At 34.6% G+C, this 24,237-nt stretch overlaps 1 protein-coding gene across 5 annotated transcripts; it reads left to right on the top strand.

Annotated features, from left to right (window-relative positions):
* Positions 1 to 3,894: 3,894 nt before the first annotated feature.
* Positions 3,895 to 24,179, top strand: LOC106156252 (uncharacterized). 5 transcript variants are annotated; one of them, XM_087005529.1, is made up of 20 exons: positions 3,895 to 4,023; positions 12,109 to 12,186; positions 12,424 to 12,456; positions 12,618 to 12,763; positions 16,598 to 16,855; positions 17,674 to 17,709; positions 17,929 to 18,654; positions 19,061 to 19,154; positions 19,376 to 19,452; positions 19,654 to 19,826; positions 20,076 to 20,327; positions 20,538 to 20,615; positions 20,798 to 20,841; positions 21,010 to 21,217; positions 21,505 to 21,729; positions 21,859 to 21,943; positions 22,549 to 22,664; positions 22,928 to 23,095; positions 23,310 to 23,402; positions 23,572 to 24,179. In XM_087005529.1, the coding sequence occupies exons 4-20, from the start codon at positions 12,667 to 12,669 to the stop codon at positions 23,686 to 23,688; spliced, it is 2,847 nt and encodes a 948-aa protein (XP_086861655.1). In that variant the 5' UTR covers positions 3,895 to 4,023; positions 12,109 to 12,186; positions 12,424 to 12,456; positions 12,618 to 12,666; the 3' UTR covers positions 23,689 to 24,179. The 5 variants fall into 5 exon arrangements, with proteins under 5 accessions (XP_086861655.1, XP_086861657.1, XP_086861656.1 ...); XM_087005531.1 differs by lacking the exon at positions 3,895 to 4,023 and adding an exon at positions 4,154 to 4,270; XM_087005530.1 differs by lacking the exon at positions 3,895 to 4,023 and adding an exon at positions 5,717 to 5,946.
* Positions 24,180 to 24,237: the final 58 nt, after the last annotated feature.

Here is a 24,237-nt window from a genome sequence, read left to right as displayed (position 1 = left end):
TTGTGTACTTTTCTGCATTTCAGAGCAAACTACCCTATATTTCAGGGTATATGCCCCTAAAGGACCAGTCAGTATTTAAGTCGGAGGGGTTTGGGCTGGGGTGGAGGAGAAAATGGGGTGCCCCTAAAATTTCTTGAGCAAAAATTGGGTGGGGACTGGAATTTGAAAATGGCAGATAGAACACAATAGAGAATCTGTGGACGTCAGTTACTAGCCAAATCAACGGTCTACTGGTCCTACGACAAAACTGAACCAACTCAGACTAGCTTTGATGGTGCCCGGAATGTTATTCCAGAGCAAACCGTCAGGTATATTTTTAGTTTGCGCAATATAAGATGAATTCCCGTAACTACGCTGGTGTTTTGCGATGAAAAAGGCCAGGGACAATAATTCAAGCATCTACAATTTTCGATAATTGGTTAGGTATCGAAAGTGTGATCAAAGGTTAGTCTCATGGAGTAGGGCCTACACTGTATCTCGCCCCGATAATTTGCCCATCGTCTTAAACATACAAATGGACAACATTCAGATTAGCTTCAAAACTTTTGGGGAGGATCCGACGATACTGTTTGGCTTTTTTCCTTGTTTCAAACTTGGACCTAATTTAGGTCCAAGTTTCAAACATGACAACTCATTAAACAGTCAAAGCGAAATTTCAAATTCTGTATACTAATCTTTGGAGTCTGTCGCAGGTCCTCTTATTAATTTAAAAACTAGCCATTCAATTATTTTTTTCGCTGCTTTTACAGAGCAGACTTTTGTTCTCCGCCAGTCATCACGATCGTTTGCAAGATCCAGATGCACTTATTGAAACGACGCTGAAATTCACAAACACGATAAAGTTTTGAGAACATTCAAACATGACCTTCAACATATATTAGGGTAACATCTTATCAGGGTAGTACTGATATTTCTATGTACCGGAAGAACAGGTGGTTCACTAAACAAACTGCACAAGATGCGTTACTGGTTGTATATTCTTCTGGTCGTTTTGCATCACATTTTCTACGAAGCTGTTCGTAGGACTTTCACTTCAGTACAGGCCTTTCTTTGGTGGATAAGTGGAACGCTCAGCTTTCAAAGGCGCGTGAACAGAGGTGATCATTACGAACATTCGGCTCAAGTCATGCGTGTCCTGTGGAGTCACAAACTTCACGACGGTTGGGTCGCCTGTCCTGAAAATTTCATCGGCTTGCATGAGAGGTTTGCACATCCAAATATTATACATAGCAAGAATATTTCCCTTTACTGTGTAACCCCTAAACAAGCAGTGTTTGTTGAAACACCAGAATCCGTGGACATTTACCATTCCGATACGAATGCATTTCTCTATGAAGCTCAACTGAAGTACGCCCGGAGAATTGTCCTTATGCCAGTCCAGTCTCTATTCAAAATTGCTGATGAAATTGGCGACCCGAAAGTGAAAGTGATTTATTTATCAAGCACAGGGCGATGCGGTTCAACACTTTTAAGTCAAATTCTGGAGACTCTGCCCAAACTGTTAACCATTGCTGAACCAGATTCTCTGACTAATATGGCTTACTTTAAGCGGAGCATTTCGCAAGAACTTTACGAAAAAATTGTGATTAGTGTAATGCGAGTTATATGCAAACCACTTAAACAAAATCCTTCTACAATATGCATCAAACCGAGGTCTTGTGCCACGGAACACGTAAACGTTGTGCATAAGTATTTTCCCGCCATTCGACACGTGTTTATGTACAGAGATGGTCTTAAGACCACCCAATCCATGAGTCGGGCATTCTGTGGGCCAACCATTCCAAGACTTATGTACACGATCCAAACACATGGAATTCTTAGAAGACTGTTTCCGTCGGCAGCGCGATTCTTTCCCGATCATTTCTTTTCTGATGACCAGAAATATGCCTGGACGCAAGATCCTAAATTCTGTTCGTCCGTTACCTTCCTTGGGTTCTGCTGTGTTCACTGGGTTGAAACATGTTCGCTGTACGTTTCTTTCGTTGCAAGTGGAATCCCTGTTGCAGCCATACGTTATGAGGATCTTGTCAACAACACTGCAGTGGCCTGTGACGCCATTGTCGACCACTTGGAATTGCCTCGTGACTTGAAGGGGTTAGCCACGCTGGCTTTGGCGCGAGATTCGCAAAGAGGGTCCGTCATCAGTAGCGATATCCTGAAAAATTACCAGGAGGTTGCGGAAGAGTCGGAAAAGTCTAGAAAAGAAGCAGACTTCATTTGTGACAAGTTGAATTGGCCAAGATTATGGAAAACTTACATTTTGCCAAATACTTTAACACAGGGTGTTAATTAATGCTTCTGGTGCCATTGACTTTGTTATTAATTAAATTTCATTGAAGAATCATAGGCAAATTTAAGATGGCCACTTGGGCCCTTTGTGATCAACAAATGACCTTTATAAAACGTAATTTTAATTTGTATAAGCCCCCGGTACATGCTAAGTTACTTTACTGTAGTATTGCTTTTTTTTTCAACTGAGGTAAAGTAGGTCTTAAGACATCAAGATAACATGATTATTTTTAGTAATTTACGAATTTTTACTTTAGTAAGATTTCGCTTTGCTTTAAAAATAAAAAGGGAGTGGATGTTGCAAACACTTAAAATTCGAAGACAATTTTTTGAATAAAAGGTGTATGTGCTAAGTTAAGGGCTCATTACGCCTTCACTAATTGCAAGTAATAAGTCAAATAAAATCAAATAAGTAAAAACCCAGCGAGTTATTGAGGGCACGTTTAATTTTCTGAAGAGTCAACAAGCGTGGAAATCGTTTTCGTGGTTGGAAAACCTGTGAAATTTTTAATGTTGAGGTCACATACAACTTCTTGGTGCGATCCAAGTATGATGTATTTAAAAATATTTTGTTGAAAACAAGGCTTACAGAGATTGCTTTTTATGGAAATATTGTGGAATGAGTAATAAGAATGGAAAATGCTGGTGAACACGCAAAAGACAATGCAATGAAAACAAGTAAAGATCGGTAAGGAGAAATAGAGTATAAATACTCTTATATTTATAAGAAAAGTTAGTGATTAAATGATTGAACGCTCCAATTCGTCTTTGTCGTCAGTATGATAGCATTTTAGAGAGGAAAGGATGCTGGTTTGGAGGCCTAGTTTTAGGATTAAGGACTACTACTGGACAAAAAGGGAAAGGAATTTGTTTTTTTAAAGTCTTTGCTCAGTAGGTCTATACTTGATTCTCATAAAAAAATGATTTGTGGCCTTTGCGTTAAATAACCCTTATGTGAAAGGCCCTCTTCTATAGTTCTTCAACAGAATAGTTCTTCAACCTTATCTTACTAGCAGGATCGATTTATCTGAGAGGGGGTTCTGGCTAAGGCGCAGTCAATGTAATCAGCTTAATAGTCTGGCACGCCCCTTCGCAAAACAACATGAACATTTAACAACACCATGAACCACAAAGTTTTCCCAACTTTAAACAAGTAGTCTACTTTAAGTTACCAGACATTTAAGCTGCTTAAACTGAATGCAATTTAGCGAGAATCCCCGAGGAGTAAGATCGATCCAGCTAGTACGATAGGGTTATGGGAACGCTCTCATAGTTTCACATTGAATCGCACGCAGTTTACCTGACTCTGACAGTGCAATCATTATTGTCCTCTCAGTTTTTTTTTTTTTAATCTTGGGAAACATGCAATAGTAGGGTCATATAACAAACAAAATTTTCATCATAATTCTATAAAACGAATTAGGCCCTACGTATTATTTTCAACACAGTGTAGGCCTAAATCACCAAAATGTCATCCAAAATTAAAATTTAACACGTTAGGCCTAGATCTAACGTTATCTGTAATTGACATCCAAATGAGTTTCCAAATTGTCCGAAACTGTTGAAAACATAAAATTGTCAATATATTAACGTTAACGAGAGAGAGAGAGAGAGAGAGAGAGAGAGGGTATCTGTTGGCTGTTCTGTCTTGCGTGGCGCCATCTATCCTTCTTTTTATTGGCAGATACGAAAGTTGAGTGGAGGAAATTTTGAGTTGATAACTGACATTTGAAGGTAAGCAAGTAATTAACACATGACACTCATAATTAGCGCCATTACATGATCTAAACCCTCAGTGAACATTTATGTTACCTTATGTTAGTATTCGATTCTTATCTGAAATATTTTGCGCATACACTCGGGACGATTGACATCCTCGGTCAGTTTCACTGACGCCCGCCGCCTTTGTCTCAGTTCAAGCCCTTAGTCATAGGGAAATAGCAGAGAAAAGCTTGTAAAGTGAAGCAACCACCGTCTGTGGGTGAGTCAGTGTGGACTTAGAGTAGTATGTGTCTTTGGCTGTTTGGTGTGACCAGTTTTATTGTGGATAAATTCTGATTTTCAATTAGGTTTATCAGAATGTGCCGGATATAAACACAAGTTATATCTTCTGAAAGTTCTTTTTATCCAGGATGTTATATTTTGGAATTGTGAAATTATCTCCCAAATTAAAGGAAATATCACAGTTTTTAAATAACCATATTAGAGCAAATGTGTATTTTGTGCTGCTTAAAAAAATACTTTGCCTGGATCAATTTCCATTTGGTTTGTTGCATTACATTACAAATGTTCTATTCTTTCACACAGCATATACTTATATAGAGAGAAACTTTTGGTTGTCAATTGAATTGTCTCAGCAGACTGGTCACAGGTGGGTCTCTGCTGCTGCAGGCACCTCTACTGCATTCTGGTATACCTATTTTTGATTCTAATTACATATACATCTACTGGTATGTGAGAATAGGTGTTGGTGATATTGAGTATAACTGAAAAACAGTTTAATTCTTTTTCGTAAAAGAATTTCGTTGGTCTTAACTGAGATTTGGTTGCACGTGCAGGTCTCTGTATCTTGAGTGTGGCTTGAAGGCAAGTGATTTATGTGCACGCTTATTGTGAATCAATGTAACGCTCACCATTTTCACTGAAACATGGTTTCAGTTGAATTTTTGAGTGCACTTGGTGTATATTGGATACGTATTTTAGTCATTGCTGATGGTAATAACCGTTGCTTTTTCAGTCATCAGATTCTAAGCACGTGGTGTCAGTAATTGTTGCATTTGAAGATTTTTGAATGCTGTTGATGACCAAGAAAAGGGTCTGAAATACATTTTTTTACCATTTTGATATGAAATGATATGTAAGGAAATATAAAGGTTTTTAATTGTCTTAATTAATATTATCCTTTTGCATGTAAAAAGTATGAATGCAAATATCATTGTGTGGTCTCAACAAGTAAACAAGTGTGTAGGGGAGGTTCACATACTGATATTACATGTAATATGGTTATTTCATTAGCAATGTTGCCAGGGGGGAAATAACAGACTGGTTTTTGATCAGCCTGCAATGCCGTATGCATAAATTTAATATATCTATGGTTTTGCAATAAAGGTTTGGTAAGCTTTAATTCTACCCTTAAATTGATTTACTGGGTACGAACTTGGTAACAAACTGTGCTTATTATCAATATGATGAATAAATAATGAACAAAAGCACAATTTGTTTTTCCATTTTGCTGCAATTCAACTCTAGTTCAAATATTCCTTCTGCTCAATTTAACTATAGTATATATAGACATTATGAGTAGTATTCAAAATGTATTGTTTACTCAAGGTAAATGCTTTTGGCTTTTGCACATCACATAACCTGAACCGTTTGAAATTATGAATAAACACAACAATAGAATCCATAATGGAGGCTGTTTGCCTTGGACAGCATGAGCAATTTTGTAATGATTGGAGTGAAATACCAATAGTAGTTCAAGTAGTGGAATTGGGACAATAGTTACCCATGAGTCCTTAGAATGATCCATTGATGACTGCTGGTTCAAATGTATACAACTGTTGGGGATATATCAGGGCTCCCAGGATCAACAGCTGATCCCTGTTGTGTTTCCTAGGATCTTTGTGATGTTCAGTTTTGTAAGCAGGAAAAACCCAGGTAAATGAAGAGAAAAACTTTATTTGTTAAATGTATGTGTGGTATAGATTAAGAAGTAATGCTCGCCAGTTTGAATGTTGACAAGTGTTATAGGAGGTTGTTGGTTTGAATGCATGGTTATTGAGCTTTGAATAAACCTTGTGGGGTATACAATTAATGTATGTGTTATGTATAAAACATTTGTACTGACTGCAACAGCCGGTCCATCTGTTTAGTATCCACTAATTGATATATAAACACTTTACTCTATGAAAGTGCATCTAAAAAAGTCCATCAGTATTTAAAAAAAACTGAGCACACAGTGCATGTGCCTAACATGTTCCTCATCAGTGTATTCTTAACTAAAAACAGTTATGGTTATGCTGAGGATAGAGGTGAGTTTCTCGTGTACTCTGAAATTTAGGGTATTTTGCACTGTTAGTGGATGCTTCCCACCTGTAATCTCAATATCCTTACCAATTCTTTAAAAAAATAATAATTAAGAGTTGGATTCAGTTTATCTGAGGTACTATTAGGAATGAACAATTACAACTTCATTTTGTATATCATATACTAAAGAACTGATATTTCAATATGCATTTTCTGGAAAATAAGAGATGTAACAACTGCTTCACTTTTGTCTCAGAAGAATTGATGAAGTAATATTGTAGCAATTGTAGAGCTGGGACATGTGTTGTAATATGTAATGTTTAATTTTTTATTTTGAAATATTTGTTTTTTGTTATGTACAGACACAGATGTGTCTGTACATATTGCCATCACCTGCGTCTGTCGTCGCCGATGCCGATGGCGATGCCGTCGCCGTGCACTTTCACTGTTAACACGATAAGTGGAACACAGTTTTATTTTTTGGTTTTATATCTACAGAGCTGATAAATATATATATATAAAACGCAGGTCAAGTTCGAAAATCAGCATGATCGAGCCATTATTGTAGAAGTTATGCTGTTTTATCACTTTTCAGCATATATGCAACCCTGTAAACACATTTTAAGGAAAACTGTTAGGCCTGTTGTCATGAAACTCACAAGAGTAATCAATCTTACTAAAACGCAGGTCAAGTTCGAAAATTGGCATGATCGGGCCACTATTTTACTAGTTATGCTGTTTTTTCCTTTTTTTCAGCATATGTGCAACACTGTAAACACAATATAAGAACAAGGCAGCAAAGCTGTCAAATGTACAGACAAAAGACAGGAAAAAACTATGCACAAAATAGGCTACTGTCAATTCTGATGCAAAAGTACACTATGTTAAACTGCAAATTCAACATCAAATTTTAATTATGCTCAACAGGTAATACCAACGTAAGTAAAATGTGCTTTTCCAAATCATAAGTAACATGGCAATCATAAGTAACATGGTTTTTCCATAATGGTCATCATGGCAGCAGCACCCAAAATTGTGTTTTCTTCTATTCTGATGCCATATTACATAATGGTTAACAGCATAATGACCGTCAATTTTTAATAATAAAATATACATATCATGGATTTTGGGAAAATGTGACTAGCATGGGTCTTCAAGCCCGTGGAACTTCAAAGTCACACCTTGAAAATGCCAATATGTGAAAAATTAAATTTTCACAAAATAACTGTTTAACTGGCAGTAAGAATTACCAAACAGACTGTATTTCCTACTGAAGCTGTATTTTAGTCCCATGTTTCTTTCCTGTAAGTTTGAGAACAGTAAATGACATGGTTTTTCTTAAATGGTCATCATGGGAGCAGTGCCCAAAATAGGTTTTTTTCAAATTTTGATGCAATATTACATAATGTTTAACAGCATAATGATCATCAATTTTTTATAATAAAATACTAGTATCATGGACAAATAGTAAACGTGACTAACAAAGGTTTTTAGGCCGATGGAACTTCAAAGTCACGACTTAAAGATGCCAAAATGTAAACAAGACTGCACTGTTCTGAAATGGGTTTATTTCCATTTTTAACACTTTTTTAACATAAAACAAAATTTATAGGTTACTGCCATTTTTATATGATCAACTAAGAAAATTGATGAGATGTGAAAAATATCAATAGAACAGTGTTAATTGTCCAATTTCTTCCATTCTGAGATTCTGAACATAGTGAATGATTGAATCTGACAAACTACAATGATATGAGTTTATTTCCATTTTTGACACTTTATTACACAATACACGATAACAAGTTTACCATCATTTTTACATAATGAACTAACAATGTTGTAAAGATGCAGGAAATGTCAAACAAACACTTTTACGTATCTTATTACTGAAATAATAAGGCTATTAACATGCCTAAGAATTAAATCTAAGGAAATCTGAAGAAATGTGAAAAAACTGCATAACTTCTAAAATAATGCCCCGATTATGCTGATTTTCGAACTCAACCTGCGTTTTAGTAAGACTGACCATTCCTGTGAGTTTCATGACAATAGGCCTAACGGTTTTCCTTAAAATGTGTTTACAAGGTTGCATATATGCTGAAAAGTGAAAAAACAGCATAACTTCTACAATAATGGCCCGATCATGCTGATTTTCAAACTTGACCTGCGTTTTATGAATATTCATCAGCTCTGTAAATATAAAGCCAAAAAGTAAAACTGCCTTCCACTTATCGTGTTTACAAGGAAAGTGCACGGCGACGGCATCGGCATCGGCATCGCCATCGGCATCGGCATCGGCATCGGCATCGGCGACGACAGACGCAGGTGATGGCAATATGTACAGACACATCTGTGTCTGTACATAAAAACCGATAGGCCAATTGTCATTAAACTCACAGGAGTGGTCAATCTTACTAAAACGCAGGTCGAGTTCGAAAATCAGCATAATCGGGCCATTATTTTAGAAGTTATGCTCTTTTTTCACATTTCCTCAGATTCAATTCTTAGGCATGTTAACAGTCATTATTTTACTAATAAGATACATTAAAGTGTTTGTTTGACATTTCCTGCATCTTTACAACATTGTTAGTTGATTATGTAAAAATGATGGTAAACTTTTTATAGTGTATTGTGTAATAAAGTGTCAAAAATGGAAATAAACTCATATCATTGCAGTTTGTCAGATTCAATCATCCATTCAATCACGTCGCCGTCACTGTCACTGGTGCCGTGCACTTTCATTGTAAACACGATAAGTGGAAGTCAATTTTACTTTTTGGCTGTATATTTACAGAGCTGATGAATATTCATAAAATGCAGGTCAAGTTCGAAAATCAGCACGATCGAGCCATTATTGTAGAAGTTGTGCTGTTTTTTCACTTTTCAGCATATATGCAACACTGTAAACACATTTCAAGGAAAACTGATAGGCCTGTTGTCATGAAACTCACAGGAGTAATCGATCTTACTAAAACGCAGATCAAATTCGAAAATCGGCATGATCGGGCCACTATTTTACTAGTTATGCTGTTTTTTCATTTTTCAGCATATATGCAACACTGTAAACACAATAGAAGAAAAACAGATGGGCCAATTGTCATGAAAGTCACAGGAGGGGTCAATTTTACTAAAATGCAGGTTGAGTTCGTAAATCGGCATAATCGTGCCATTATTTTAGAAGGTGTGCTGTTTTTTCACATTTCCTCAGATTCAATTCTTAGGCATGTTAACAGTCTCATTATTAAACTAATAAGATACGTAAAAATGTTTGTTTGACATTTCCTGCATCTTTACAACATTGTTAGTTGATTATGTAAAAATGATGGTAAACTTTTTATAGTGTATTGTGTAATAAAGTGTCAAAAATGGAAATAAACTCATATCATTGCAGTTTGTCAGATTCAATCATCCACTATGTTCAGAATCTCAGAATGGAGGAAATTGGACATTTAACACTGTTCTATTGATATTTTTCCAATCTCTTCAATTTTCTTAGTTGATCATATAAAAATGGCAGCAAACTGTTTATTTTGTTTTATGTTTAAAAAGTGTTAAAAATGGAAATAAACCCATTTCAGAACAGTGCTGTCTTGTTAAAATTTAATGTTGAATTTGCAGTTTAACATTATGTACTTTTGCATCAGAATTGGCAGTAGCCTATTTTGTGCATAGTTATTTCCTGCTTTTTGTCTGTACATTTGACAGCTTTGCTGCCTTGTTTTGATAATGATGAATGATTGGTACGTAACTTTTTTTTTTTTTTTCAGGAAAAGACAGTTAGTGGATTAATCTGTTTGATTTTGAATTATTCCTCTTTGGTTAAGAAAGCATATAAAAGCATTCTGGTTCATACACTTTTAAAAAGTCTGTAGGTACCCCTGATTTTCATTTTGTTTCATTTGTGCAGGTATATTAAAGAGAAAAAATGTCATAGCTCAGTATTTGAAGTTAATGCCTAACTCTCCAGCCTTAATGCATATGTATTAGGCTAACCATAGTTAGATTGACCAATAAGATGCCTGCAGGAAGCCATTGGTGATATTGATCCCAAACTAGGTCACTTATAATAGTAATGGAGTGAGAGTGTGAGTGGAAACCATCAAGCTTGAGCTTAGATCCTCAAGATGAAGTTACCAAAGAAGAGCATGGCCCCTTGTTTCATCTGTGGAGGGACAGATCACAATCCCTTAACTGATGACAGGCACAGAAAGGTGCAATTAAAGACCATTAACAAGTAGGTGTTTGTCCCATCTCATAGTGTTGATAAAGACGCTTTTAGCATTCTGTCAAAGGTCGTAGAAATTGGCGCTTAAAACCTTTTATTTCATGATTCATTCATTGTTTGCATTTATGCTTATATAGGCCCCAACTCTCACTTATCCTGTGGAGTTCTCCATGCATATAATAATAATGATAATAATAACCTCCTATTGAAAGGGCCCTCTGTGAAGTGGGGATGGAGCAGATGTATTTATGTATGCTACAAGTTTACTGTAGTCAGAATCTGCAAGCTGAATATGACAGTCTTATAGTGCAGTATGCAATTCTGGGTATTGGTTTGGGGTTGGAAGACCATCTCATCATTATTTAAATGTTCAGACATCTCATGACATCTCCAAATAGGTGGTTAATGGGAATTAAAGATGATTATCATAATGACTGTAGCTAGGTCAGCTAAAACGTGTTAAATTATGGAATGAATGCTGATTAATTATCATCATAGTGGGTAAATTAAATTTATTTAGAGATAAAAGATTACTATGTGAATTAAGATTAAATGCCCAAGAGGTAGGTATGATAAATAAATTAATGAAAGGAATATTTTACAAATTTCTTTCCACTCTTTTCCCCCTTTTCAACTTGTTGCCAACGAAATTCACTGATTAGAATCAAGAGAGTAAGGATGAGTTGAAACTGAATATTTTCTTTCTCTTTGTTACATGATAGGAACTGAGTATTAATGAAAGTAAAAGATGTTATGAAGGGTCAAATTAATGTGTACATGTAGAAAATGTTAACCCATTGTAGGGTTTTATAGAAAATGGTGTATTAAATTCTCCTTGTTAGCTTACAGGGACTGGTAAAAGGCAAAAGTTTAGCATGTAGTGACTGTGTTATTTGCATGGTCAATATTCCTGCTAAAATAGTACAATAAAAGAGGTCGGGCAACAGCCCAGGGTCTTCTAAATGTGGTAGATTCCTCAAAGGAATGTTTTCCAGTGCTGTTTGATTTAATACACAATGAAGCAGTTGAGTGAACTTATTGAAAGAAAAATATGTATCAATAGAAGTTCTTCAATGAAGTTCAGTTACATATATGTATGAAATAGACATTTTACTCATATGTTTTGATCAGTTTCCCTAGCTGTAAGAGATGTGGTTCGTTCTCATAACTGCAATAGATGTGATATTTAAATATTGTAAATATTTGATTAATTGACTAGCCTTGTTTGGTACTATTGATGCAGTGAATGGTCATTATAACCATAAGCAATGGTTTGCATCGAAAAACCATTCACACACAATATCTGCATTCAATATAGCAGTGCATATTATAGCTGAAACATTGACTAATAGTTGTTATTCCTGCTGTGTCAGAGGAAAGCTGAATTTGAATAGCCTTTATGTTGTGTTATGCCTGACTCCTTTTGTGATACCAACATATTCCTGTTGGTGAAAAAATAAACATTCTTCTTTAAAGCTGAGCTTCACATTTTACTTTCCTTCTTATGTGTAGAGTTTTATTATTTTGCATTAAAAGTAGAATGAAATAGTTCTTTTTTTCTTCAACAGAGTTGCAGTTGTAGAAGTTGATGGTAAAGTTGTTAGCACCCCAACCAAGTTTACATATCAGCAAGACGACTTTGAAAGGCAAGTGAGATTATTCGTGGACCCCACCCAAAGTAGTGGGCCCAAAGATTAATACAGAAGTTTTTTTTATTTTTTTATATATAAGTATTATGTTTTTAGTTGGGAGAGTGTCTTCCTATGGAATATTAATCCATTTTGTGGACTTCTAAGTGGTAAAATTCTAGTTTTTCTAAATGGCTTGATGATTTTCAGATTTAATGATCTTTTTCTTTAGAGTCTTTTTTTTTCTTTTTGCAGGAGACCAAAGACAGATTACACTTATTCAAGAACGTAAGTTAAGTTTTCTTGTTTTCATATTTGAACAAGCACATTTTATGTACATGTAATTGTATACAGTTGAAAATAATTCTACCAAATGGTCAGTTTATTTTTCCTGCATAACTTTGTTTTAGAAAAGTTCTTTAAAATTTACCAAGAGAATTCTCTTGCAGAGGGACTTATACAGTAAAGCATTTAAACAAAGGCTACATCAGTCCAAACATGTCTCGCAGAGGAGTACTGCAGAAAGGAAAACGCAACACAGCTGTAGCTAATTTGACTGAGCGTTTGACAGAGTTGGATGATGACAGAGAGTCAGGTAATAAGAATTTTATAAGCCAAATAATCTTTTCAGACAGGACTATTTTAGACAGAAAATTGTGATGTGAAAAGAACTGGAGTTTGACCCCAAAACATCCTTTTAGAACAATAAGTTTGATGTTAGATGTAATTTTGTATAAATATTTAGACAGATGACTTGAGTGCCTTCTTTGAAAGGTCATATCATTAAACTATAGAGACTAATCTCTGGGCTTGCTTGTAGGTAGTAAAATGGAAATTTCAATGTTTTCAACTGAATTACTGTCAGTTGACTATGCTAGTTTGTGAAGTTGATACATTCTGTCACTCATTTATTCCTGTGTATATCATTGCATAAAAATAACATGACAACTCAACAGGTTTAGATGTGATAGAATATACAGTCCAACATTTCATTGAGAATTTCTTAACATTATTTCAGTCAGCAGGTCTTATTTCTTGAAGGTACCAAGTGCATTATTTATTTTGATGGACTTTTCTTTCTAAACAGATGGCATAGAAAATTATATGAAATGAAACTTCAAAAGCATAATACAAATATTTCTTCAATGGTAATTTGTGATCAAACTGCAGAACATCAAATATTAGAAAAATTGTAGAAATAAAAATACTAGTGAAAAATATAATGCTTATGTTTCACAGCATTTAGTCTCATTTTGCTAGCAACCATAGGAATTTTAATTCCTCTAAAATAAATGGCCCATGTTTAAAGAGATTTATTGCTTGTCTGAATTCTTATGCATATGTACATTTAAAAGAAAAGTAAGTCTGCTAGTTGCACACAGGTGAGTGTCTTCATTTGTTTGCATGTATTTAACATACAGTTTAGGGACACATGTACAATAAAACATTAGGTTTTCATACTAGGTGTTTCTTGATGGAAATGGCATGTGGCTGTGTATAAACATGAATGATAGTACAGAGATATTTGTCAGATTGAATGCCGTGACATCCTCTGCTGAATCCCAGTATATGTAACAATGCAGATTCAGAATGGATGCCCACCTGTGATGCATTACTGAGTTGCTTGCAGCTGTGTTTTTTTCATCAAATGTACAAGATTGCATTCAGCAGATGTGTATGGGAGAGATAACAAAGGTACAATCATTTGAAACAATTAGATAAATATATCTAGACAAAAAGACAATACACAAACTTAATGCCTAAACTACCTCACAAATCATCGTAAATGGGCACAGAAAGAGCATGTTTAACATTATTACAGTTCTATAAAGAATCTTTTTACTAGAAAGTATTTTTCTTGCAGCTGTTGATTAGACTCAACACAGAGATTGACATACACTGTACATATTAGTATTTCCATCACACTGCAGTTAAGTTACATCACAGTTGCGATAAAAGGTTCACTGTGGTACATGTATATATTTTCTTCTTAGCCAAATATCAAATCAATATATTTTTTTATATAATAATAATAATAATCTCTATTGAAATATTGCAACCCGAAGGTTGAAGTTAATCATATAAATACTTATTTATTTATTTATTTTGAATGAAATTTATTTAAATCTGAGAATATTGAATATAAATATTAAATTTGAAAAATTAAATACATGTTTAATCCAGTTTCAAGAGATTTTAGGCATAGAAGTTGGCTGAATTGAGTTAAGCTTAACTAGCTGTAAAGCTTTAAATATTCTGTACATATTTGATACTACTTTTCACATTGGTGTTTTTAAATCAACAAGACAAAACTATTATAAATGATATTCAAACCCATTATTTTTATTTTATTCTTTTTTTGCTGCATCATTTAATTATTTACATTATAGTGGAATGCTGTACTGATTTGACATTACCCGATTTTTAAAATGTACTACTGTTTGCAAAGTTGACTTGGTAAATAATACTTATAGTATTGTTACTCAGTGGCACAACAGTTGAAATTAGAGAAGCATTGCGATCCAGTGGCATGAAAACTTGCCAAAAAACCGGTTTGACTTTTGAATAGGGAGCGGTCTGATTCCATCCCTATCAAATTCTCTAAGCCTCAAGTTTGAATATAGTATGTACAAAAACAAGCTTACAAGTACCTGAATCACATTGAAAACTAGTCTTGAAGATTTTAGATCTTATATTTCACATTTTGCGTGAATGTGCAGAGACCCCTAGTGGTGACCTTGTTAATGTAGGTGAAAAAGGCAAGCCTGCTCGACAGAATTTATAGTCTTTATGGCATAGCAGAGGTGGATGGTCTTCATGTTAGCAAACAATTCCAAGTGGAGGGAGCCCCAAAAGATTTGACATGCTAATTACACATTCAGTTTGATTTATTATTTCTGAACAGGATATATCAATACAATGAATTTGGCAGTTTCTAGCAGAGTTGCAGTGGATTTCAAAGATTCTCCTAATCATCTTGTACTAAGGGATGGAAGTGCATATGGTCAGTATTCACTATATATTATATGCTGTATGTCATTCGAGATGGTTATCGGACCGTAGCTAGTCTGTGATGATGGCCAGTCTAGTCTGCACACTAGGTAAAATAGAGCTTGGTGTAATATACATGTATACCAGTTACATATATACATATGACACAGTTCTTTGTTATGGTACTTTTTCTGTGTTTTTGTGTCAGGATTCTTGCCAAGATTCATACTGGTATCGTTATTTTTTCAGTGAACTAATTCCAGATTTAGGTTAACATGCTATTTATTGTTTATACTCGTATCATCTGTACATCTGAAAATAAATGAGTGTTGAAGTTTTTGGCTAATATGTTTAAGATGGCCATTTAAGCAGTTTACTCACAAGTTTAAAATTCCTGCAGCATGACCTGTAAATAAAATCTAGAGCGTAATTGATTTAGTTTGTTCTGGTTCCAATAAGGGCATTAGCTATTACAAGAAGAAAAGTAATTTCAAACAGGGAAATTTGCCAGGCGTATTTATATAGAGCGGGTGGATCACCTCCTGACCTTCACTGCAATTGTACTCCCACAGTGCATATTTGAGAGGTGGAGTTTGTTGACTATGACTGACTTCATAGTACTTAACTGGTTCTAAATCATTATTAAAAGCCTAATACATATTTGCTTTTGTTGTAAACGGCTATTATTTGAAGCAGAGAAAGCATACATGTGGATAAGATCAGCAGGATGGGCATGCCCGTGTACTAGCTGGGAAAGGGCTATAATCTGAATGTAATTTTATGATTTTATTTAAAGAAAAGTTAACAGTGATGACCATTTCTTAGATACTGAGTAGTACGTAATTGATTGAAAGTTCTTCAGTGAATTTAATTTCTATCATGTCTGTTGTGAACACAAATTAGTTAGATTCTGCAAAGATGTGATGTTGTGGCTGATTGAATAAAAGATAAAACACCTTGAAAAAAGATTCTGTTACAGGCCCCAAAACCGTTAACATTTAAAATTGCTCAGCCTACTTCTAAGCACATATTTTATATTTATGAGTCATTACATTCCCATAACATTGCATATTATAGCAGAGGTATGACGGAAGATGTTCTGGTGTAACATTTACATATATTATGTTTATTAGTAGTCAGTGCAACTTTCATAAGTAGTTAAGAGTCTCTTGCCTTTTTATTTTCTATTCTATTTTTAAGAACATGATTAGATTTCCTGTTTCTGTGTTATTTACTTGTATTTGTCTTATCACAGATACTTCTCAACATGTCTTTGTGGATAAAGCGTGGTATCCCCATAATAAGAAGAAAAATGAAAGCTACGTAAACATATATCATTTCACAAAATTGATTGGGGTAATTGCCATATTGTCTAAAATGAATATCAGGCTTTAAAGGTTTATAGACCCGGATGAATTGGATATTTTCTTTGTTCCAGAACGAAGTAGGGGAGCTTCAAGAAGGTCTCGTGGTAGATCTCTGACCCCTTTGGTGACAGAGGACAGCATAAATGTGAGGTCCCAGCCTAGACGGCAAACCAGGACATTGGTGACTCGTAGATCGCAGTATGAAGAAAGTTATATCTCATCTGGAGGCAGCAGGGCCATTGAGGAGGATACCAGAATCACAAGGTCTTCCACTAGATCCAGGAAATCTGCTGCTGCTGCTGCTGACTCTATGCTTGAACATGCTTACGGTATCTATGGCATACACAATTTATTGTTACCCTTTTTCTCATTATTTGGCTGGACATATTTGAAATTTGTATAAGTTGTGAAATTCTAAGGACAGTTCAGGAAAGCAGCTATGAATATTTGTCAAAGACCATATGATATAATCATAAGTTTATTTATAAAGATACGGTATTGTCATGTTTTCTTGCACTTGGCTACCTTTACCTATACTATCTAAAGCATTCAATCTTGTTTGTACACTAAAGTGAATCAACAGATTCTGCTGCAGAATACCTTGTTATTTGTACTGCGGTAATACTTCCTTTTAATCCCAACAACAGTAAATACTTGGTATGCAAAAACTCTTTCTGTCTCTCAACAGTAGATATGTGAGCCGTACATTATGCTCTTGCTGTGGGTAAGAAGGTAAACCTTAAGGCATAATATGATATTATGTATTGCGTAATGTCTTGATAAAGACATTGTGGCAGTTTACTCCTTGCTTCTACTTGCTGTTGCTGTGTTGATCACACTGAGCCTACTAAGAAAATTTTAACCAAGTGCTAAACATTTTTGATTATGAATAAAGAAAATGTAAATATTAAATTTTATTTTAGCCAATTATGTAATTTCTGAATGACCAGATTTTAGATTTCAATCTTTTAAATTTATATGCTTGTGGTTATTTGGCTGAAAGAAGTGTTATCCTAGATTCATAGATTTGGTTTGGATACAATGGATATTGTATTATTTCAACACTAGATCTGTTGCAGATCAACTTAAACATATTTGCTCTTGCCTTTATGTAAAGAATCAAAGTATATTGATCTCTTTTTTCTAGGCCTTGACAACAACACAGATTCAGAAGAAATATCAGGTAGATATGCATGACTTTGGTGTGGCTTATTTAAATATGGAAAAAAGAAAGATTACCAAAAGCTAGATCTAGAAAAAATCAAATATGAAATGTTAGATTCCTAAAACTGAATTCTTTTATGAATTTCAAACAAAACCTAGTAAAATTACTTTACATTTACATTAATACTGGTAAATTTTCTCATATGTAAGGAATTATATTGTTATTTTGGTTTTGCAGACACAGAATCCAGTTATGCCACATCATCACATTCCAAGAACAGCAATTATACATCAACAACATCCATAACCACAATGACAACAATAGCCAGCGGGGCACGTTCACTAGCCAGTGGTGCCAGGTCCGTTGCATCAGCAATTACGTCCAAACTTTCATCTTCCTCAGCATCTTCATTAGATTCCCTTCAGCATCATGGCAATTATTATTATCCACACCAGAACCAGTCCACGATAAAGAGGTTTTCTACAACAGTGATAACAATAATAAAAACTATAATCACAACTATAGTCACAACTACAGTGGCTGGAGCCTCTGCAGTGAAAGGTGGTGTATCATCAGGGTGTTCCTATGTTACATCTGGGTTGATATCAGGTGGGTCAGCTATAGGGACTGGGTTCTCCGAGGGAAGCTCCTCCATTCAAAATGGACTGTCTATAGGAAAGGAGACCCTTGTGTCTGGACTCTCTACAGTTACATCCTCACTCTATAGAGTAGTAACATGGATTGTGACAATATTTACAACAGTTGTGTCTACTATCTCATGGATGGGGGCGAGTGGGGGGGCAGTGTTGACTTCATCAGCAGAAACGGCAAAATCATCTGTGTCATCTGCTGCAGCATCAAGTTCATCCAAAATGGCGTCCTCAGCCAGGAGTGTGCGCAAAGCTGGAGCTTCAGCCATGAAGTCCGCTGGAGCTACAGTAATGTCAGCCGGGGCAGTGGCAGGCAAGTTATTTAGCTTAGATAAATCATTCATTTGTATTGAAATATATTTGCCTGTAGAATGTGCATACCTCCAAGGATATAATATTTGAAATCCATTACACATGGTTAGGCTTTGATGATATTGTAAATTGCACAAGTGATGAATACAATTAAGAATCAGCCTGAAGAAGGAAACCCATAAGTAGTTTTTTTCTTAATTGATGCATCTGTGTTGAATAGAAGTAGATTCACTTAGATGGCAGCTCCCATGATATAGGAGTATTTCATCAAATGTAGCATTATAACCTCGTATCATATGACATTATTAATTATATCTATAAAAAGTTCCTTTGGATATTACATGTGAAGTCTTAAGTGAAAGATTTTTAGTTCTTCTTAATGAATTTTTTATAATTTTTTTTTCTAGGTGAGGGGAGCAGCAATGTCTTCTATGCTGCAGCAGGATCTCTGTATAAAATCGTTACCAGTGTTTTGCTGCTAGACATGTGGACGGCATCAAGGTAAGGATATAAGAAAACATGATTTGATGAATTTAGTGGTTGTGACTTCAGTACTGTACCTACCAACCAGTTTGATTTGGGTATTCTCAGAAGAGTTAATGATCAAAATGATGTGCTTGCTTGAACTTCATATTCAGAGCTTTGTGTTTTTTTTTTTTTTTTTTTTTTTTTTGCTTTTTGCTGGTTTGAACCCTCAGCATAATTGTTATGCATATTTACAGATCAAGAGAGACAAAAAGGCGTAGGAGCCTCCCATGCATACTGCTGTTGCTTTTCCTTGTTCCACTTATTATCGCAGGTTAGTGTCTTGGGAAGTATGAATATTAAGTAACTTAAACTGTGACCTTAAGTGCATTATAGTTTTAGATAAAAATAGATGTTTCCACATGAAGAAAATAAATGATTTACATATAACTAATCAGAGATACCTTGTTAAGATAGTTGGTTAGTGTTACCTAGTTAGATCTAATTTGATACCGAATTTTCCCTATTGTTCCAGGTCTATTAGCATTATATCAAAATGGTGGTGGCATCTTTACACCTGTAGCCTTGTTTGAAGATTCTGCTGTAGAAGTGGCTACATCTGAGGAAAGTTCTATCTCTACTGAAGACAGTGTGGCCAGTCAGACAGGTGGTGGTCTGTGGGGATGGCTGGGGTTCTCCTCGGGACAGGTGAGAGATATAATTTTGCTGCTGATGTTATGATAGCTCTCTTGTAAGTGTATGCATTTGTGATTACTATAACTGAAATGGTTTATGATTCAAGCGATGTTGTTATATCTATATGTTTTATCAGGAAAAACATATTTTTATTTTAAGTTCTTATTGAATTTTTGAACTGATAACAGTGTATAGCCTTTGTGATGTTTTTTTTTTTTTTTTTTAAAGAATATTGTGTAATATTTCTCTTTTTTTTTTTAGTCCAATAACCAAGACAGTAGCAGCTATTTCTATGGTGATTCGAGTTCAGACTCCAGTTCAGGAAGTATGCATATAGATGAATCCACACTGACATCCAAGATTCAACAAATCCTTTTAAATGTGAACCAGTACAATACTCAGCAGATAAATAAGACAGACATAGAGATTATGATGAGGGCAATGATCAAGGAGGAATTGGGGGCTTTTGCAGCAGTAAATGAGGCAAAGATCGCAGAAAAAGATGACTTGCAGGTGAGTTTAAAATTTTGAATAAAAAGAAGATACTCTCAAGTTTTTATGAAGTAGCAATTATTGCAAAAATTTGATATTTAGTGTTAAATTTATTGAAATCACTTTTGACATGTTACATCTCTGTTTGATTATGGCCATTTCTGTGATATTTTATCAAAATTTTATGGAAATTTAAATATAACACCATGTAACTTCTTAATCCCATTGTAGGCCAAGCTGTGGGCAGACCAGAAAGCTAAACTCCTGGCAATCAATGAAGAAATGTTAGCAATTACAGCAAAATCAGAGGTATACATGTGTGCATTTATTTGTATCATTATTTATTTGTAAACAGTTAATATTACTTATCATTTACATATAAAGTTTATAGGCAACATTTTACTGTAATACATAACAAATTTTCTTATGAAATGATTGATTTTTTTTTTTGACAATTGTGTATGTCTTTAGAAGTATTTCTTGTTTTGCAGGCTTTGAAATTAGAGTTGGAGTCAACCAAAAGCTCATTAAAAAGGTAAAAAATTTATTGTAACCAAACATTAAAAAATTAAGTATTAATTTTGACATATCAATTTTATTTAAGTCTTATTTTCATAATATGAATTTTGTTGGTGTCATATACTAAGTGTTTAGACCCAGTAAACTTATCAAAGATTTAGATATACTTTCACACCTTTCACAGTCAAGGGTCTGACTCAGCAGAGGCCAAATCAAAACTAGAAGCAGACATGGCTGGTTTAGAGGCACAGCTGGCTGTTCTTAAGACTGACCTAGATGGTCTTCAAGAGAACCAGAGACTATTCATGCTGCAAATGAAGGAGAACTGCTGTAAAAACGATACATACCTCGCTGCTCTTGTGCATGCTGAATTGGCTGGTTATATGGCCAAGGTAAAGTACTTGGATGATTTTGTCAGCTATTAACTTAGAAGTATTTTTTTTTTATTTATTTTTATTTATTTATTTATTTATTTATTTATTTATTTATTTATTTTTTTGTGTAAATAATGTCATACCTTTATGCATACATTTGAACCATGGTAAAATTTTTACAAAACAAAAATAAAAAGAACTTGAAAAAATTGGCCTAGTTTAAAATGATTAATTTACCTGATGTCCAGGTCAGTAATCCTTTGCCCTTGAAACACAGCAATATGTATCAAATTTCACATTAATAGCTGATGTCAGACAACGGTGTACAGTCAGGGGAAGATGAGGGGGCAGGAAACACTGGGGCAGCCTTCGTAGCCTGGTTGAGGGACAGATATGTGAGCAAGGAAGAACTGGACAACAAACTGACCCTGGCTGTGGGCAGGATAATGGAGCAGATCAAAGAGAAGGACAGTGAAGTGGTGAAGACGGAAGGGACTGGCGGGTGGTTTTCTTCAGGATTAGCAGAGGAGGTATGTTAAAAAAAAAAACATGTCTGTATGTTACTGGGAAGCTGAGATACTTGTGTTGTTTAGATTTAAAACAGTAATTTTAGTGATAATGTTTGATTTTATTCAAATTTGTTGATATCATCTTTGTAGGATATCAAGCGTATTATTTTGACCCAGCTGACAGTGTTCACAGCAGACAAGACTGGAATGCCAGACTTTGCTCTGGAGTCTGCAGGTATATTACATTTCCTTGAATAAACCAATATTCTTATTTGAAACTATAAAAAGTCAAGCCAGTAAAATTCTTTAATAACTGCATTAAAATTATTTATTTGTTTAAATGTTAGTGCACAGTATGGTGTAAACTTATCTTCTACCTATTTAATATTAGTGCAATCTATCAATTAAAGGTACATACGAACCGAGCATCGGTGGAATGTGGATTCCCAGTAACACATGGAAACCACTTCTACTAGTTTTTTATACAACTCAAATAAATTCGACATGCCAAGGGATAAACTGAAAAGATCAGTCAATCGGCCATAAAAGAGCTTTAGACTGCTCCTCTTTTAAATTTTTGGTCAGAAATTTAACCTACTTTCGTGACCTACTTTTCTGCCCCATTGACATACAGCATAGATTGCTAGCAGAAAAATCCATGCAAACATCATTTTCGGGTAAAATTAAACAATGCCTTTTGGTAATTTTCTTAGTTATACTACTTCAAACTATATGTTGGCATTTGGTTGGTTTTTGTGACAAAAAATTGACTTTGTATGCATCTTTAAAGATAAAAAAAGAAAGAAAGGGGGAAAAATATCACTATTCAAAATTTTCCAGGTGGAAGTGTCCTTAGTACCAGATGCTCAGAAACCTTCCACAGGAGAACTGCACAGCTCAGTCTGTTTGGTTTACCTCTGTGGTACTCATCCAACTCTCCAAGAACAGTTATACAGGTAACTTGATAACAATACATTCCAATTGAAGCCAGTAGAACCAGTTGAAGCCATTTTCCCCAGTAGAACTTTGCAGTTCAATGTATTTTTAAGCAGAGCTGATGTCAGTTTTTTTTTTTTTTTTTTTTTTTTTTTTTTTGCTGTATTTAAAGAGTAATTATAATATATGTAAGTATGTTGGGGGAATTCTTGTCAATTCCAAGGGTTGCTTTTGTATAAAAAATGTTTCCTAAAACCAACCCATATCTTCTTTCATTTCATAGCCTGATGTGAATCCAGGCCAATGTTGGGCATTTAAGGGAGCTCAGGGCTTTATAGTCATCGAGTTGGCTAACATCATACGTCCCAGTGCCTTCTCATTGGAACACATCCCCAAGGCTCTGTCCCCCACCGGTGTAATAGATAGTGCTCCCAAAGACTTCTCAGTCTGGGTGGGTACTTAAACACTATTCAGCATGATTATTCAAGTTTTGATACTATTCTGAACATTTAATTTTACATTTTTATGCAAGTTTTTTTACTGATGGATTTTGTATCATTTTGAAATATTGAATTATGTAGACTTTACTATGTACACATATGATTTGTTTCTTCATAACTAATATATACGAAAAACAACTAAATATATGCAATTGTTTATTAAAGGGTCTGGAACATGAGAAAGACATCAAAGGCAAACTATTGGGGAACTACACATACAACCAAGATGGAGCTCCTCTCCAGACATACCTGGTGGCTGTAAGTAATTGTTGTAACTTCACAGGTTCATAAAAATAATTAATTACAGTTTCTGGTAAGTTGCAATATGTTTCTTTAATGGATCAAACAGCAAACACTTAGTGATCACATTTTTAAACGTCTTAATATATATATATGTGTGTGTTTAGAATGTGCCATTGAATTTCAGAATCCAGATCCCGGCTCCTATAGAATTGTTGAATTAAGGATCCACAATAACCATGGCAACAAAGAATACACGTGTTTGTACAGATTCAGAGTACACGGAACAATTGCAGATAAATGATTAAAAAAACAGTTTAAGTATCACATACAAGCCCTTATAAGTTAACAGAAGTAGCACTAATTATAAATCTATAAACTAATTTTCCCATTACCAAATATTCTAGGTTGCCAATGTGCTTTCTACCTCCAAAGACTAGACACTGCCATATAATGGTTTCAATATTATGTTACTTGTACAGTAGAATACTCTTACCTTCTGTTTATTGCCATGTAAAAATAGTTAAATATTTAAAATTGTAATATATGGCCATTAAAGATAACAAAAAATAAGTGTGGCATAATATATAAACTATATACACATAGAATTATTTAAGGAAAAGGTGACTTGTAAATATAGATTCACATATTTTCTAACTTAATGTTATGTAAAAATAATCTTAACCTAATGTTTATATAACCATGTTTGTTTGTGCAATACTATGCTTTAAAGTTTCTTCTTTGTTGTACTATTGTATTTTATGAAATTATACTATTAAATTTTACAAGCAATTAGTGTCTGTTTTGGAGATGCAAGTGTTTTTTTCCTGTTGGTGAATGAATGTGAAATAAT

The sequence above is a fragment of the Lingula anatina genome, chromosome 2 (assembly GCF_051362555.1).
Source record: "Lingula anatina isolate TDL-2025a chromosome 2, LinAna3.0, whole genome shotgun sequence".
Taxonomy (NCBI): domain Eukaryota; kingdom Metazoa; phylum Brachiopoda; class Lingulata; order Lingulida; family Lingulidae; genus Lingula; species Lingula anatina.
This window is presented reverse-complemented; position numbering and strand designations above follow the sequence as displayed.